At 41.5% G+C, this 17,865-nt stretch overlaps 1 protein-coding gene across 1 annotated transcript in view; it reads right to left on the bottom strand.

Moving 5' to 3' along the window:
- The window catches only part of PRKG1 (protein kinase cGMP-dependent 1), a 1,223,752-nt gene extending 1,215,448 nt beyond the window's left edge, over window positions 1-8,304 (bottom strand). Inside the window, exon 1 of the mRNA XM_004440002.3 lies at window positions 7,902-8,304. Coding sequence (XP_004440059.2) covers window positions 7,902-8,167 — 266 coding nt within the window. The 5' untranslated portion in view covers window positions 8,168-8,304. The remainder of the gene's footprint in view (window positions 1-7,901) is intronic.
- Between the last annotated feature and the right edge of the window lie 9,561 nt (window positions 8,305-17,865).

Raw genomic sequence — 17,865 nt, forward strand, 5'->3', positions numbered from 1 at the left:
CTGTGGATTATGTGCAATTTCCTGCCATATATTTGTAATCCTACCAGTCCAGAAAGCCAATCGGAATGCAAGTAAAAAGCTTTCCCCAGGGAGACAGGGAGATGCCTGTGAATGCGGTCAATCTTATTTTCTAAGTAACAAATACTTCATGAATTTTGATTTTTAAACTATTACTTACTCCTTTTAACCTCACAACTAATCAAATACACACCACTGTGTGTCATGACACTACAGCTAAAATCTGCAGAAGTAAGACATAGGAGACTGTATTGAATACTTCAGAGTGACCTTATTCTCTGAAAGGAGATTGAATTGAATATGAACTCGTCTAATTCTCTAGCAGGTTCAGGTTTCCTGTTTTTTAATTTGTTTGTTTTTTATACATTGAATATATGTGCTGCCCTTACCCTTTCTCTGAAAATTAGCATGTGGGAAGAGAAAAGTACGGTAAGCTGAGGGTTTTATTTGGTTGGAATTTTTACTGTAAACAGACCTGGTTTCTACCCAGGGGTTTACAACCTAAGATATAAAAGAATTTTCTATTTTGAGAATTTTTAGCATATGTAGCCAAGTTCCTCGGTGGCTGTGTGCTACATGAAATTAGCTTTATCCACACCATGAGGGCAATGAGAGGAATCAAGAAAATATTAACATTTACCCAAAGGCTTTAGATTTGCTCATTAGACAATAAGGGTATCATATCATTGAACAAACACTCCTACAAATATTTGTAAGAGGCAAACATTCAAGTATTTTTAGGATCCCTATTAGGTTTATAGCAGCATTTTTGCAGCAGTTGAGGTCCAAGTGCCCAAAGAAAGAGATATTTGAGAATTTCAAACTCATTTTGAAGCACTCTCTGAATTGGACTAGAAAGGAGGGACGGTTTAAATTAGCAACAAGTCTGCAAGCGTAATTTAAGAACTGTAGTTGTACAATCTTTATCACAAGTAAGAACTTCAAACTAAGCCCTGAGCAGGTAACTACAGCAGACGTCTTAGTGGATTTGCCTGAATAAACAAACGCTCAGTTGAAATCAACACATTCACGTTATCACCTGGCACACCAACCAACGTGCTGTCAGTGCACCATGTGCAATGTGCCAACTGCTATCAACAAAACAAAGCCAATCCAAATCAGCCGCCAGTGTCAACATACTAACTTCCTGGGACTAATCTCCCACAATATGTCAAATCAGTATACACACTGGACAGGACAAATTACAGGAAGCGTTTTAAAACTTTCTAGTCAATATAAACTTTATATTGATTGAATTTAAAACTATACTCTCTTTGAAGGTAGTATGAGTTTCTATTCCATTCCTATATAAGAAACAATATGAAAATGTTTAAAATAAAAGCAACATAACGTACACCGAAGTCTGTGATTCACCAATAATGTTTAGTGAGTAGTGTAGAGACAGGTTAAGAGTTTTAATAAAGGAATCTGTTGTTTAAGAACAACAACAAATTAAATAAGGAGATTAGTTCTATCAGTCTTCGTATTATAAAACAAATCTATTTCAAAGATTACATTTTCTGGAAATATCCATTTTTCATTAAGCAAGTATTTTAAAGCATTGTAAATTTTCAATCTGAACAATTATTATATAATTATTTTTAAAACTTTGGGAAATTCAAATTGTATAATATCTGAAACATCTAAAGACATGAAAGATTTTAAAAAGTTAGAGTAATATTTTGAGCAAGAACTCTGTTCTATGGTCTGTTCTCTGTCACGTGATTTTTGCAAATAAAACAGATCTAGCAGGAGTTACAGATGTCAAGCTAAAACAGAGGAACACAGGGACCCAAAAGAGAGACACACAACATGGGCAGATCCAAGAACAAAGAAAAGGAGGTGACAATGATCACTGAGTAAAAGTAGAAGGTAGTACTTCAACAAGGAGCACCAAAGATTCGTTCCAGTTCTGAGAGGCAATATTGGGCTGTGTGCCCAATACCAAGTACAAGCATTTGACAAACCACAGGATGCTGCAATCTATTTTATAACAACAGGCCAAGAAGTAAATCCTCCGTTCCACAAGAAACTGATTTGGGCCAACCTAGAGGAGTTTCAGAACAATAACTCTTGTAAGTGTGAAATCCTAAAATGAATAAAGTGGCAATATTTGTGTATATGTATACATACATGCACCTACACACTTACACATGTGCATATACTTACACATTACTCATACACATAAACATACACATAGGGCCTCTTTCCTCTTCTGGGACCCAACAGCACAGCAGACCAGCAAAGCTAGACTCAAGGTCAGTACTCCTTTTTGACAATTCCCAAACTTCTGAGTTTTCACTTTTGTGAAACAGGATATGCTATCCCTGGTTTATCTCAGAGCTCACAGAAACTTCCAAGAGCTACAAGAATCCTAGATAACATAGGGTCCTGAACTCTGATAAGCAAATTCTCAATGGCAAATGAAAATAATTATTCATACTCTGAGCAACTATGAAATCACCTGAAAATCTTATCAAAAGAAGGGGTTTAAATGCACTCTCAGCATCTCCTACACAGCATGGTGAGAGGGCACTGGGAAACAGGCATCCAGTCAGGAAAGCGGAAAAGATATGACATCTTTTGTTTTTTCAGGTCTGTTAGAAATAGTTTCATGAGAGGCAGTCAAGTTTCTAATGAATACACGGTTAAACTTTCAACCTATACAGATATCAATGATTCAAATGGAACAAGAACTCTTCGTACCACAAGTACATTTGGAAAATGGACATGATGCAGAACCCGCACCAACCCCAAAGCAAAGTGAATATGTCTTAGATAATAAGTATAAACAGATGATAAGTTGAAGACATCAATTCACCAACTCTGGTACTGATGCAAAATTAAGTAAATTTAATTAAGAAAATTAACAAAAAAAGAACCCTAAATTATCTTTCTAGTCCCATTTCCGAGATCCTTTAAAAGGCACTTCAGTAATGATTTGCTCAGTTTTCTCATCACTAAAACCAGGGTACTACCCGCCTCCTCTACAGCTTTGACTGAAAGTAGGTGTGAAGTGCTTACGCTCAGAATCTGTCCTCTTCAAAATACATGTGGCAGGACGCAGGATTTTGACAAGCCATCCTGCCTAAAAATCCTCCCCTCTCCGCCTCAGTCAGCCCCCACTTAAACTCGTCATAAACATTACTCATCTGAGTAAACTAAATGAATGTCTTCTGCCAGAAGCTCCTGTTAAAACATTACTACGTTAATCCAGAAAGGATAACTGGTTAACATATTAACACATTGTCAGTTAGTAATAAATTCCTTTTGCTGGTAGGATTGGTAGGGATGAAGAGATTAGCATGACGGGTCCATAATGCAAAAGGCAAAGGGTATAGTGAATGGTGTCCAAAGGAGGCAACCAAGGTCATTGTCACAACTGTGCTATTCATCAGCCTGCCTATGACGTGACACTGAGCTAGAGAAGCTGGGTGAGGAAGGATGAAGACGGAAAAATCGGTAAATGACAAATCCCAAGAGCAGGGCTGCCTGAGGAAATTCCAGCCCGGCGCAGCACACCCAAGGTGTGTGTGCTGGATACAAGAGCTCATTAGTCACTTTTTCATGCAGTCAGTTTAGAGGTGGCTCTAAGACTTAAAAAAAAAAATCCTATTCTAACTTAGGGCAGGTTCATGTCTTATTCAGAAGGATTCACCAGTTACTAAGATGCAACTGGCCGTATTCCAAGGCTATGTAGTGTAGCAGCTTAGAACCTGGGCTCTAAAAACTGCAAGATTTGGGTTTGAAACTTGTCTCTGGCATTTCCTAGCTGTGAGATCTTAGGCAAGTGACTTAACCTCTTCAAGCCTCAGATTCCTCTCATGAAAAGCACGTATGTCATGTAGGATTGCTGTGAGAAAACAATGAGCTACTGCAGGTGAAGAGCTTAGATTAGCTATCTTTTTTATTGTTATCATTGCTATTTTAAAGCACTGTGTATTTTTTATACAATTAACAAGCTGCATCCAGAATTCAGCTGATACCCACTCATTTCATTGAACTTGCTTATATCAAAATTAGGCCAAATCCTTGATTTAGTCTAAAGGTTAAACCATACCTGAATCAAATCAGAGATGCAAAAGGCAATACATTTTCTGGGGCATCCATCCCAAAGCATCCATGTCCCAGTGGAAGGAAGTTCAAGTTCCAAATGATGAATTTACATCATCAAGAATCAAGGGATTTGGGACCAGAATAGCTCCAACGGTTTTGGAATACAATCTATTATTCTTGTAATAGAGTAACATTGATTCCAACCTTTGCTTAAGCTAATTTAAAAATGACAACTATGTGCAGTCTTCTCAGCTAACTGGGCAGCCAAAATAAGGAATTTAGATGTGTCTAAAAAATTAAGGGAAAGAATTAAGGATATTAGGTAATTCTTGATGTGGAGTATATGCATGAAGAGAATCAAGAGGTCACAGAAAACTATGTGAGATACTTGGAGTTATTTGGCAGAAAGTGATATATAAATTTAAAATATCATCATCGTCATCCGAAACAGCCTACGGTTTTCAATGATAATCACTTGATCCCTACTGGGCATTTCTAAGGGGTCTGAAAACAAGTACTGCAATGTCGGATGTTTTCTTTTTAAACATGATCACCATATTGTACACTTGATACTTATGCTGCAAGCTCAGATCTTGCCTTCCCTAGTATAATTTTCATCTAAGCATTCCTTAGATACTTAGATCATTCTTAATGGAGATTGTGCCTTATACCCTCCGTGGACACATGGAAATCTAGCTAATTGGCCTGACTTGATTACAACAGTCGGTGAATTCTCCCATTTCCTTCCACTGTAATACATGCTTAAGATATATTTGCCACCTATTATGTAAATATTTTAAATCGCAATCATTTTCAAAACAGTGGGTATAGGCAAAAGTTCTTTTACCATTCCGTCCACCAAAGAGAATTCCTATACTTTCAAAATATATTTCTTTTCTCATTTGTATAAAAACTGAGTGTCCTAGTAGAGTTTGAAATGAACCCATAGCACAAAGAGCTATCACTCAAATCCTGGTGCAACTGAAATTGAACACTATCTTTGCAATAAACCAGTCTCTTTCAGCCCCAGTAAGCCCATGAAGACAGCACAGCTTTTAACAAAGGACACACGAGGTAATGGAATATCTACTCCCCAAATCCAAGTATCTGAAAATTAGAAAATACACTTTTATTTTGAAAGCTTCTTGTTTGCTGTTAAATGTTCTATCTCAGAAATAAACTTTTGAAATTATTCCCTTTCTTGGCCAAAATAAGGTGTCTCGCCAATGATAATTAAGTTAGTACTGTCTCTTTAAGTGTTAGGATGAGTACCTAATTCCAACGGTTACTATCCTCAAAAGTCTTTAAACTCTAATGAGTCAGCTTGCTGAAAATACACTCCATGGTTCCATTTGCAAGTATAAAACTAAGCGCTGAATGGGAAAAAGTTTACCCTCAGTCCCAGAGTAAATCAGGGCATAGAGGGAGTGGGAAAGCAGTCCAGCAACTTGCTGCAGACACAAACATGCGCTCGATCTCTACTGCGCATGATCCACTCTTATGATGAACGTGCCTACCCCTAACACGAAAATGTTGGGGAGTAGGGGAGAGGGATGGAAAAAGGAGGAGGATGTGTACATATGGAAGATCAGCCATTTCCTCCCAGTACAGACAAGAACTCCTCTCGTTCCTAGAGAGATTTCTAGTGAAGGAAAATAAAAGTGCCTCTTTGAGAGCTAGCTCCTGAATGAGAGTGGACTCCGGGAGGGAGGGAGGGTTTCCTCCTGTCCCCTGCAGACCCTAGGGCAATCTCTCTGCTGTGAAGCGGCGCTGGTTACTCTTTGAGGGGGCACAGCCCAGACACAGAGATCTGAAATTTCAAAAATGCGATAAAGCCCGAGCCCAGCAGCCCTGGGAGGCAAGCAGCTGCCGGGTGACCGCTGATGAAGTGGCTTCTTAAGGAGGTGGGCAGATTGATTCCAGCTGCTGAGCACGGGGCAGGGCAGCGGCCGCGGAATGCGCAGCCGGGCTGGGGCTGAGGCAGGACGCAGCAGCAGCTTCCCAAGCAAGGGCAAGGCCAAATATTAGCTGTTCGCAGGCTTGGCCTGAGAGAAGGAAGAATGCCATTGTTCCATCCGATAGGGACTTTCAAGGCCGGCTGGGCTAAAAGGTGCCATGTAGACAGTGTCACTTCATAAGTGTAGTGTCACTCAGGAAATCTGAAAGCTGTCCCCTGAGTCTTCTGCTTAGAAGGCGCCTGCACTTCCTAAGGCAAAGCCTTTCTGGCTGATTCCTGTGTTTCCCCCCCAACCCACTCTCAGTTCCTGGCCCTCTTCTAACGGCTCTTAACCCCTGCCGCCCAGCCTCCTTCGCTACCCTCAACACACACCCACATACACACACCCACAAGAGAAGCAGACAAGGAAGGGGTTGCGGTGGAGGAGTGGGGGGCATTGAGAATTCTGGAACTGGCCTGGATGGAGACCAGACAAGAGGACACGCTCTTTAAAAGTGCTGGCCTCAAAGTCAGAGAGCTAAGGGGGAGGGACTGATTTAGGGGTCCCCTGAGGGCCCCAAACTCAGACACCAAGCCATCTAAGAAGAGGGAAGGGATAAGATGTAGGCGGGCATGAAGGCACGCCTAATGGAATATTCAATATCCTGCGAAATGCACTTTCGGCCGTGCACTTCCAGAGACTAAAAGCCAGTAATGGGCTTTGGAGTCTGTACTTCCTCTCCCTAATGTCCAGAGGCGCTTTAATGCTGCAGCCAATCGATCAGCTTTCTCCGGTGAAGGCGGCGAGAGGAGTGCAAAGGCTTCCTACTTGTGGCCCATACAGCCCGGCCTCCTCTGCACGCCTCGAACGAGCGACATACAACTTTGAACTGGCAGGATTTGGCTCTCAAAGTACCGGGAGGAGGAAAGGAAGGAGCCTGGAGGCGCCCAGAGAACAAACTCCCTCCCTCTTCATCCCAACTTTTCCCGGGAGGGATTCAGAAGCAAGACAAACATGGAGGGGGCATTATCCACCCTAGGACACAGCTGACCAACAGCACGAAATCTGCTTCAGGTGCAAGGTCACCGAGCCACCTCCAAGCCCAGAGCAGCCCAAGGTGTGGCATTTCTGGGAGGGACACAAACAGAGCAAACGAACATCCAGAAAGTGGGGCTTCTTTGCAATTTCTTGCTGACATCACAGTTGCCTGGCAAGTGACCCTGTGGAGAAACCTCCCCGCCACCCTCCTTCCCGGAGGCCGGATCCCTGCAGCAGAAACGTACCTCTGTCCCGCCTCCCTCCGCCCCTGTGCCCTCCTCTCAGGGATCGGGTTCTGGGCAAATTCAGTCCCTAAACTGAACCCAACCCTGTCCAGCCTCCTGTCGCCCCTCCCCGGGAGGCTCCAGCGGCCAGACTGAGCACGCCCCGTGGCCTGGGTCCCTGGGTCCTCAGGCAAGTTCTCAGGCCTGGGGATGGGCAGGGCTCTGTCCCAGCGTGGGTGCCCTCATAGGGGCGCGCGAAGGAGAGACAGCGCGACTACAGCTGGGTGCGAGTGGCCAAGTTAGCGGCCGCGACAAAACTTTCCGCGGTCCTTCTCCCCACCCCCACGCCACAGGGGCGCGTCTCCCCGAGGAGCTCGCCTTTCCCAGCCGGGCAGAGACAAGCACAGCACGTGATGGGCAGAAATAAAAATAAACACTTCCCATTCCCGGGCTGCGGGGGCCACCCCACTCGGCGCGTGTGGCGAGCAGGGGGCGCCCTGCGCCGACCAGCCCCTGCCGCTGCAGCCCGGAGCCCCCAGCCCCTGCGCCGCCGCCGGACGGGCACTCGGCCCGCTGCCCGGAGTGGTGGCCTGCGCTCTGGCCCGCCGCGCCGCGCCCTGGCGCCTACCTTTCGGATTTGGTGAACTTCCGGAATGCCTGTCGGAGGTCGTGGAAGGACCTGTACGTCTGCGGCTCGGCCGAGATGCCCTGCGCCCTGGTGGTCCGCGGGCCGATGTGGGTGGAGGGCACCGGCAGCACCGACTGGCATTTGTGGAGTTTCCTCTTCAGCTCCTGGATTTCCTCCTCCTTCTCTGACAGCCGCTTTTCCAGCTCTTTGATCCTCTCTTCTTTGAGCATGAGAATCTTGGCAAAGTCTTCCTCCAGCTCGCTCATTTTTTCCCTGAGCCCCTCCGCGAAACTTTTTCTCGGGCGGCTGCGGCGGCTGGGACGGCAGCCGGAGAGGCGAGCGCGGAGTGAGCGAGTGAATGGGGCGCTAAGTACTAGAGCGCAGCAGTGTGCTGCCCCTAATGCGGCGCGAGGAGCCGCTTTCTTCGATCCACTTCTGCTGAATGGACTAAAAGCACCGAGGGGAGGATGAGAAGTCTAAAAGCGATGGAGAGGAGAGGCAGAGTGCTAATCCTCAGCCTCTCCCGGGAATAGGTGATTATCTTTCATTGAGAAACCAATTAGAGCTGCCCTTCCTCCCCTGAGACCCCCTCCCCCGTCCCCCTTTCCCAATCACTCCGTGAGAACACAACACGCGCGCGGACGCGCCACCCCACCGAGAGCTGGTTTCTAGTCTGCAGGGTTGGATCAGAGAGCCTGGTCTTACCCCATCACACAGTAATCACTCTTCCACGTTATATGGTACCAAAGGAAAGGGGTGGGATGGGGGGAAGCTTTATGCCACTTGATCCTTGAAATAGCAACAATTACCATGTGATCTGGCAGATGACGCAGCGCTTGTAACTGGAGCCTAAGGACTTTGTGGTGTGTGTGTGTGTGTGGTGTGTAACATTTCATAAATATTAAACTAATTGCCTTTAGACAATAACTTGCATAAATTCATCTTTGTTTCCACCTTTTACTTCTCTTCTGCTCTGGGTGATAAGGGAGGGAGTGTGTGTGTGCGTGTGTGTTTCTTATTGTGAAGTCCTGTGGTTGTGACCCCAAGTAATAAGAATGACAAGGCAATAGCAGTTCCAGTAAAATTTTTACTTTCCAGAAAAATTTTACTGGAAATAGTGAACTAAAATGGTTGGTGGGGAAGTTGTATGAACATGCATATGGTAATAAGCCAAATGTTTACCAAAAAGAGAAAGGCCAGGCATTGACTGTAAACTTCTTAGAGTCTGGGTTTTATTTCATCTGCTACAGTTAAAATTTGTATATCGAGCGTCCAAATTATACCGCAACATCGTCTTCCACGGTTGTGAAGTGGCCACAGCCACCAGTGCTAAATTGCTGGCTCACCCTACCAGTTCCAGCTGTAGGGAGCAATTGCGTCTGTAATCCATATTTCCCCCTCACCTGTGCATCCATCACCTCACGCTATGGTCAAGGGATTTTTCTACCCATTTGAGCCCGAGTATTGCTAATTCCTATGTTTTCTTTTTTGTATACGTATACGTCACAGGGAGCATTTTTCACAACATAAATTACTGTTTAAGAGTCTATCCTGGGCCGGCCCTGTGGCTTGGTGGTTAAGTGCGCGCGCTGCGATGCTGGTGGCCCGGGTTCGGATCCCGGGTGCGCATCGAGGCACCACTTCTCCGTTCATCCTGAGGCTGAGTCCCGCATACAGCAACTAGAAGGATGTGCAGCTACGACATACAACTATCCACTGGGGCTTTGGGGGGAAAAATTAAAAAAAAAAAAAAAAAAGAAAGAGTCTATCCGGATATGTGGGAGGAGTATTTCTTCAGGTAATGATCAACAAATTAGTAAATCTTTTTTTAAAGGAAAAAAATAGATGCAAGCTAAGATACCAAGGGATTTTCTCTGAAACAGTAAGTTTCCTTAAAAAGAAAGATCAGTGTATAATCACTGGCTACTTATTTAAAAAAAAATCTTTCTACCTTGTCTAAACATCTAAGTAAAGGAAAAGCAGGCAGATACTTTGGTTTATAAATAAACCCTAAAATATATTTTATTCTGGAGATTATTATTTACTGTAGTTCTACTCATCTGATTATTTTAAATTAAAAACATTAAACCACCTCTGAATTTCTTAATTGCACCAGATGCTCAGGACTGGCTTTGTCTACTCATATTTGAGAAAAGGTTCTGTTTTGTTGATAGTTACTATTCTGTTGCTTCTATGAACAACTTAATGTCTATCATCCTTCTAGAAACACTCAAAATAATTGACATTTAAAAATAATATATTAGAAAAAAACTTATCGCATTCAAAATCTAGGCATAGGTCCAACTTTATTTATGGAAGAGAGAGAAATAGTTTTAAAATGACTCAAACAGACAGGTTTTTCAAGTCTTACACTATCTTAAATGCAAATATTATTCAAACATGTTTCTCCTGCTTATTAAAAAAAAAGAACATTTAGACCATGATTTCACATTCCCAGCTCAGAACTCTAAATTCATCCCTATCTTCCAAAATTAATCTTATTTTTGAATAAATCAGCTTTAACTGAAAATAATATTGACACCTAGTGACATTAAATCTTGTCCATTGGCTTAGGAAATGTTTAATTTAGAGCACAAGGAAGGCTTAAGATAGCCTAGTAGAAGAACAAACATTAAATTATTAAAAATCATAGCATTTTAGAGCCGAAAGCAACTTTGAAGATGATCTAACCCAACCACCTCATATTATAAAGGAAGAGAATGAGATCTTGAAAGGTAAAGTCCAAGATCGCCCAAGGGCAGAAGTTTGAATCCAGGATTCCCAATGCCCATACAGGATGCTTTCCCTACCATGCTGCTCCTAGCTTGAAACCTGAAAATCTAGAAATCCTATGATTCTGACAATCTAGTGTTCAGAGACGTGACTTTATGTGTTGTTTGCTTTTACATCTGTAGCAGTGAGTTTCAACTGTCAAAGTAAAAGTAGGGATTAATGAAACCTTAGTTTTTTTTTTTTCTTAAAGGAGAAGGTCGCCATCTAGTGCCCTTGGAGAAATCTGCGAAATAAAAATCTTAATCACAACAAAGTGAGGTTATATCCTTCGATACCTGTAGAGTGTTTTCATGTTCCATGTTTTGGAGAAATAAATAAAATACGCTGAATTTTGTGTCAGAAGAAAACATTTTTTAAAAATTAAAAATTTTTAAATCTTTTAGCCACTGGATAATGACAACTGTGATAGTCAACATTTATTGAGTGTTTAATGTGTGCCAACACAGAGCTAAGCCTTGATATGATTAATATTTTAATCCCCGTGACGACTCTATAAGGCAGGTATTATTATTCATTCCTGTTTATAGATGGAGAAACTGATGCTTAGTCAGATTAGGTAAATTGCCTATGGTCACAGTGCCAGATTTGACCGAGGCTGTCTTAATCCCCAGGCTATCTTCTACCTGAAATGCATTAAAATGTCCACTTCTCTATGAGCCCAGTGACAAGCAAAACTAAAAGTTCTTGGTTAATGAGGACACACTAAATTGAAAATCCTGTGTATACCCAGACAAGTTTCTAAGACTCTGGCTTTTCAACAATCAGTCTTTTTACCAAAGTGGTTTTCCTTATGGTGCTTTGGAGTACATCATAACATTTCATATACAATTTCAAATGTGTTTATAAAAATTACATGTACCTTCAAATGTTATGATGGTACTTTGCCTCTCCACCCCCCCCCCTCGAATAAGGAACACTTTCTAAAGACCCTGAAGTCTTGCAGAAGTGAGTAGCTCATAGGGGATTTCTGTCCTTCAATCCAGGTCAGTGTCATAAGGGGCAATGGGAAGACAGTGTCTATAAAAAAATTTAAAACAATAATAAAACTGACTAAAAGAAAGTCTGCTTTTTATTATCACTATATGCCAGGAGTTCCAAACAATGTCAGTGATAAAATACTCCTCCCCCAAAAAGTATTTTATTGGTCTAAGGTCAAGCAATTGCTGTTGAGCGGGTGGACCACTCCCATCGCCCCACCCCTGGAACAACACTGACCTTGGTGCATGTTACAAAGATCCAGAACAAAGAAAACAGCCATGTGCAGATGGTTTGAGTAAGGTCCCATGGATGGCAGCAGAAGAAAGGTTTGGGGAAATGAAAGTAGACACAGGGGTCCGAGCTTTTGGAATAGGCAGGGGGAGAAATTCATATCCTCTATTTCCAATAACTTACATCCAAACACTTTTCTTGGTTACAAAAATGACAGTGTTTGTGGAAAACTGCATGCAATACATTTTCCATCAAGGGATGCAATTAGTGAACTAAGAGTACTGAATTTGGAACCAAAAGATCTATATTTATGTCTCAGCTCTGTCACTTCCCAAGCTGTGTGCTCTTGGGCAGATCCCTGAATTTCTCTGGGCTTCACTTTCCTCCTTTGTAAAACGAGGAGTGGGAATTACCTAGAATCCATTTCACCTTTCCACCTTCAATGATTCTATGGAATTCTGCTTTCTCTGTGACTCACATTCTGAAGTTTTCAGTCTGTTCTTACAGACTGAAACTGTAAGAACTCAGCTGAGTTTAAAACTTTGAGAAGAAAGAGTTAAGTTGGAGTCTGGGTGATCCTATAAAGATTACAGTGCTCTTTGTGATTAATAGAAGCTTGGAGCATTTTCAGTTAATTCTACATCATACTAGATGTGGGTTTAACACTGTTGCCTAAACCACGTCCTGGTGTAGTCACACCTGGGACAAGATAAAAGCTTGAAGTCCTGAAACACACCCACAGATGTATTAACTACCACGTAGGACATGAAAGTAGCAAAAAAAGTGTTGCCTCAGTTAAACAAACTTGAAAATTAGTCAGTTTCCATCTACTGAATTTACTTAATGAATCATAAGTTATGTTTTTTTGAAAAATATGTCCCTAAAGAAAAATGTACATGGTAGTGCTTTTTACCACGTGATCCTATCGGTATAGAGATCTTTCTTTATGCTGCATGCAACAGAAAGACCATTGCCTTTTATGATTTTCTGTGATATCTGTTTACAGGTCTGAAAAAACAATTCTTCCTAGAAATTCTGAAAAATAAAACTAATAAGAGATGATGGTACTTAAATATTACAGAAATCAAATTCTACAGTATATGAAGAACCTTGGGCCTGGGATATGGAGACAGAGATGCTATTGGACTTCAGGCTGTTAATTTCATCTCCCTGAACCTCAGTTTTCCCACCTATAAAGTGGAGGTATGGATATTAAATTCTTTTGCACCTGGGTCTTTCAGGCTCAGATTAAGTAAGATGAAAACAAGATGTTATTTAAATGTGATCCTATATAAATAAATATAAATAAAATGGCAATGGATCCCCTGCTTTGATTCTTGCCAGGAAAGTAGCCCAGCAGGGGGTGGAGTGGACAGGCTTAGTGGTGGTGATGGTAATATTTATACTACATTCAGCCTATCATTTACCTATAGTAGGCAGAATTTGAAGATAGCCCCCAAGACTCCCACCATCCGGTGTATATGCACCTTCTCCAGTTATTCAAATACTAATTAAGTTGCTACTGTGAAGTGATTGTGCAGATGTAATTAAGGTCCAAAGTCAATTGACTTTAAGATATGATCAGCTGAGTGGGCCTGACCTAATCAGGTTAGCCTTTAAAAGGGGTTGGGCTCTTCCTGGAGACAGGGATTCTAAGTGTGAGGGGGATTTGACTTGAGGGAGATTTTCTATTGCTGCCTTTGAAGACAGAAAGGGCCACATCACAAGGAAGGCAGGTGGAATCTAGGTGCTGAGAGGGGCCACTGACTGACAGCCAGCAAAGAAGTAGGGACCTCCATCCTACATCGGCAAGAACTGAATCCTGTTACAACCGCGAGAGCTTGGAAGAGGACCCTGAGCTCCAGATGAGAATGCAGCACAACTGATATCTTGATTTTAACCTTATAAGACCTTGAACAGAGGACTCAGCCATGCTATGCCCAGACTTACCTCCAGAACTGTGAGATAATAAATGAGTCTTTTTTTAAGTCTCTAAGTTTGTGGTAGTTTGTAAGACAACAAGATAAAACTAATGAATTACTCAGCTACCATTAAAAAAATGTCCATTAGGGCCTGCCCGGTGGCGCAGAGGTTAAGTGCACGCGCTCCGCTTCGGCGGCCCCCCCGGGGTTCACGGGTTTGGATCCCAGGCAGGCACCAACGCACCACTTGTCAAGCCATGCTGTGGCCACATCCCATATAAAGTAGAGGAAGATGGGCACGGATGTTAGCCCAGGGCCGATCTTCCTCAGCAAAAAGAGGAGGATTGGCATTAGACGTGAGCTCAGGGCTGGTCTTCCTCACACACACAAAAAAAACGTCCATTAAAAATGCCAGAAATCATTTACTACCCTCAGAAAACTGATTTCACAAACCAGTCATTTTTAGTGAAACTGCTTTAGTGCATTTCAAATGGATACTTAGGGATATAAAAGTCGTTATAAATTATAAACTGCTTAAAGCACACTGATGACAATACAAGTAGCTTTTTGAGTATGGCAAACTCTCTTCCATAAAAGAAATTTATGTTTAAAGTTGTGCTTATTATGACTAAGTGTAAAACCTCCCAACAATAGGCTGTAGAAAGGATTGGAACCATTCACTACTTTAAATTACTGCAGGGCAGAAATGTAACTGTAGTTTACTTTGTGTAGTGACCTTGGGCAAATTATTTCATCTGCTGAGCCTCAGTTTTCTCATCTGTAAAAGAACAATAATTCTTTCATAGTATTATGTGTTTTTCATAATGTGTTTGGTTCTGGGAATACACTTAATAACCTTGGATTCTTATTAATTAATTGGGTATTTCTATAGTCATCCATGGAAATTAAGTGCCCCTATATCACACTGTCTTCCAGGTTTAGGTACTAATCAATTATTTGAGAAGAGGGGTGGGGAAAGAATACAAATCCTTTTTGAGTTTAGCTTTTATTTGACTTGATTCTTTGGTTTGATTTTTAAAGTGAGAGAAACTGGACTCAGCTGCTTGGAACATTTTTTATAAATTGTTTTAAAATTTAGAAAATATGCATATGATGTAGAATTCAAAAAAAACAGAAAAGGATATACAATGAAAGGTAAGTCTCCTTCTCATCTGTGTTCTCCAGCTACCCAGACCCTCTTTATGGAGACAACCATTCACCAGTTACTCGTGTGTACCTCATTAAGTAGTATATTCATATGTAAACATATTTGTATATGAATACATGTTTTTACACAAATTTAACACAAAATATTTAATTTCTCGTTTGTATGTTAGCCTATTGCCTAACTTAGTGCTATTATTTCCTGACTTTCATAACCATTAGTCCAATGCAACATGATGCAACTGTCCCATTTTGTGATAATGTTCAGTAACAAGGCAGAAAGACTGCTGAATTCAGAGAATGTGTACCCTTTCTTCACAGAGACGTTATTTATAGTCCTTACCCTTAAAAAATTTGGCGTTTGTTGGTTTATTAAATATTTTAAATAACAACTCAGAATGGTCTGATATTTTAAGAGAGCAAGCCAAACATTATTACATATGTATGTTTTTTAAGAATATGATAAAATGACCTTTGGTCTTAATTCTCACCACTTGCTTTTTGTTGATGGAGACATTCATCTGTGCTTATCTCAGGTTATTTCAAATTAACAGTTCCCATGTAAAAAAGCTAACAAACCATTACTAGGCATAAGTGGCACTATATCTTGACAGTCTCTCAACCCTTTATAACTATATGATTTTTTTGGTCTCTAATCAAGACTGCATAGTTAGCTCAATAGTTCATTTACTATTTCTGATCCAGTGAAGACACATTTGTTTGGAAATCATTTTCTCAAAATGTCTAGTCATTTGTTATAAAAATAAATTGTAACTTGTTTTTATATCTGTAAAAAAAATAGTTCCACTGAACCTATGGCATTCTAGGAGATATTAAAACTCCCATATTTACAGGTAACATTCCAAGTGCTACACTGATTATATTTTTCCCACTTGTGTTATAGAGGGCTCCATTTTAGAAGCCTTAAGGAAAGTGGAAAAGTGGAAGAAACACTCAAAACTTTCCCATAATAATTTTAAATAATTGCATTAGTCACAATGAAATGTTTGTCTTTGCATTACAAAAATGCTTTGGCTCAGCAGAACTCTTCCCTTTCAGAGCATCCCTTTCAGTCACCCACAGTCTGCAGAGAGCAGAGAGGCGGCAGAAAGACAGAGGGTATCGAACTAAGAAGACACAGTGCCCGCCACCCTTCATTCAAGACTTCATCTAGTAAAGGGAGATCACTTTACAACGTGCAGGCAAGCAGACATTACTCAGACTGTGGCTAAAATCATCAGCAAGAAACTCTGCCAGAAATACCTTAGTGTAACATGAGGTGGTGCTGGAGCGTGTGTCTGTGTGTTTCAATCACTGCAATTTTTTAAAAAGTAATTTCTCCAGTTGGGGCATGTCAGTAAAAGCAAACTCTTCCTTTAAAAATGTCTCCATTCAGAAGATTTGGATATTTTAATGTTAAGAGCAGAATGGAGTGATATTCAGAACAGATGGGAAATGCCACAAATTGCTGGGGATTAGACTCTGGTGCATTGTTATCAATCAGGAGTGACAACTTCCTCCCTGTCCACAGCCAGACAAACTGATCTACCTTTGGCGCAAATGTCAAATTAGCATTCTAGGAAAAATACAGGAGAGGGGCCATCAGGAATCTTTTTGTTAGGAAAGATAGCATGGATCTGGCATTCTTCATTTGAAAGGGAAACAAAAAATAAATGTCTGTATTACCTGAGCGGATGTACTTGGTTTCATTCATTCAAAGCGTATTTTTGCTCACTTTTCTACAGGTTCCGGGCACTCTGCTAGACACCGAGGATACGCAGAGATGAGCAAGACACAGGATCTGCCCTCCAAAAGCTTATGAGAGTGTGGGAGGAGCAGCTAAGGGTGAGGGAACACAGATATGCAGATGACTAATTTCAATGCAAAAGTGAAAATATTCAAAGGTTATCATAGTACAAAGGAAAGGAAAAGGAAGGAAAAGCCATATGCTGGGGGGGGGTGTGTATGTGTGTTTGTGTGTGGGTGTGTGTTTGTGTCAGAGACAGAGAGCCAAATAACCAATTGACATATGCTCTTTGTTGAAACCAAAGGATTAATTTGCCAAACAAATTAATGAATTAGTTGAATTTCTATAATTTATAGTTGACCAAAAACTTTCATTAAGGAAGAGCCTTTTTGAACATATGTATAATCCCTTTGAATGGATTCTTCTATGAACATGTTCTGGAAACCACAGGTAATTGTTTGGTCAGGGGATCTTGAAGTGGTGGGGCTGGTGTGGGAGAGACAATCCACATGCTTGCCGGAAAGCGTTAAGTGGAGGGCCTCAGAAAGTACAAGTGGAGGGTCCTTCTGAATGCTTCTCCAAGGACTGTGAATTTTATCCTAGGAGGCACTGAGGATTTACTAAAATATCATAACCAGGGAAATTTTACAGTAAATAACATACGGAAGATTCCAAAGTGATATTTGAAAACAACCAAATATCATCTGTGGCACCAACAAAGTGGTACTAGCATCTCCCTACTGGGTTTTATGTTCATTTAAAATTAGCCTCCTGGAGCCAGCCCCAGGGCATAGCAGTTAAGTGTGCGCGCTCCGCTACTGGCGGCCCGGGGTTCAGATCCTGGGTGCACACCGACACATCGCTTGTCTGGCCATGCTGAGGCGGCATCCCACATACAGCAGCTAGAAGGATGTGCAACTATGACATACAACTATCTACTGGGGCTTTGGGGAAAAAAAGGAGGAGGATTGGCAATAGCTGTGAGCTCAGGGCCGGTCCTCCTCAGCAAAAAAATTAAAAAATAAAAAATAAAAAAATAAAATTAGCCTCTTCTTTTTACTTCTCCTATAAAGACTGCTTTTTCCATGTGAGTGTGAAAATCAGGTTCAAATAATTAGATTTGGTTAAA

Source organism: Ceratotherium simum, chromosome 6 (assembly GCF_057802395.1).
Source record: "Ceratotherium simum simum isolate JZ-2026a chromosome 6, ASM5780239v1, whole genome shotgun sequence".
Taxonomy (NCBI): domain Eukaryota; kingdom Metazoa; phylum Chordata; class Mammalia; order Perissodactyla; family Rhinocerotidae; genus Ceratotherium; species Ceratotherium simum.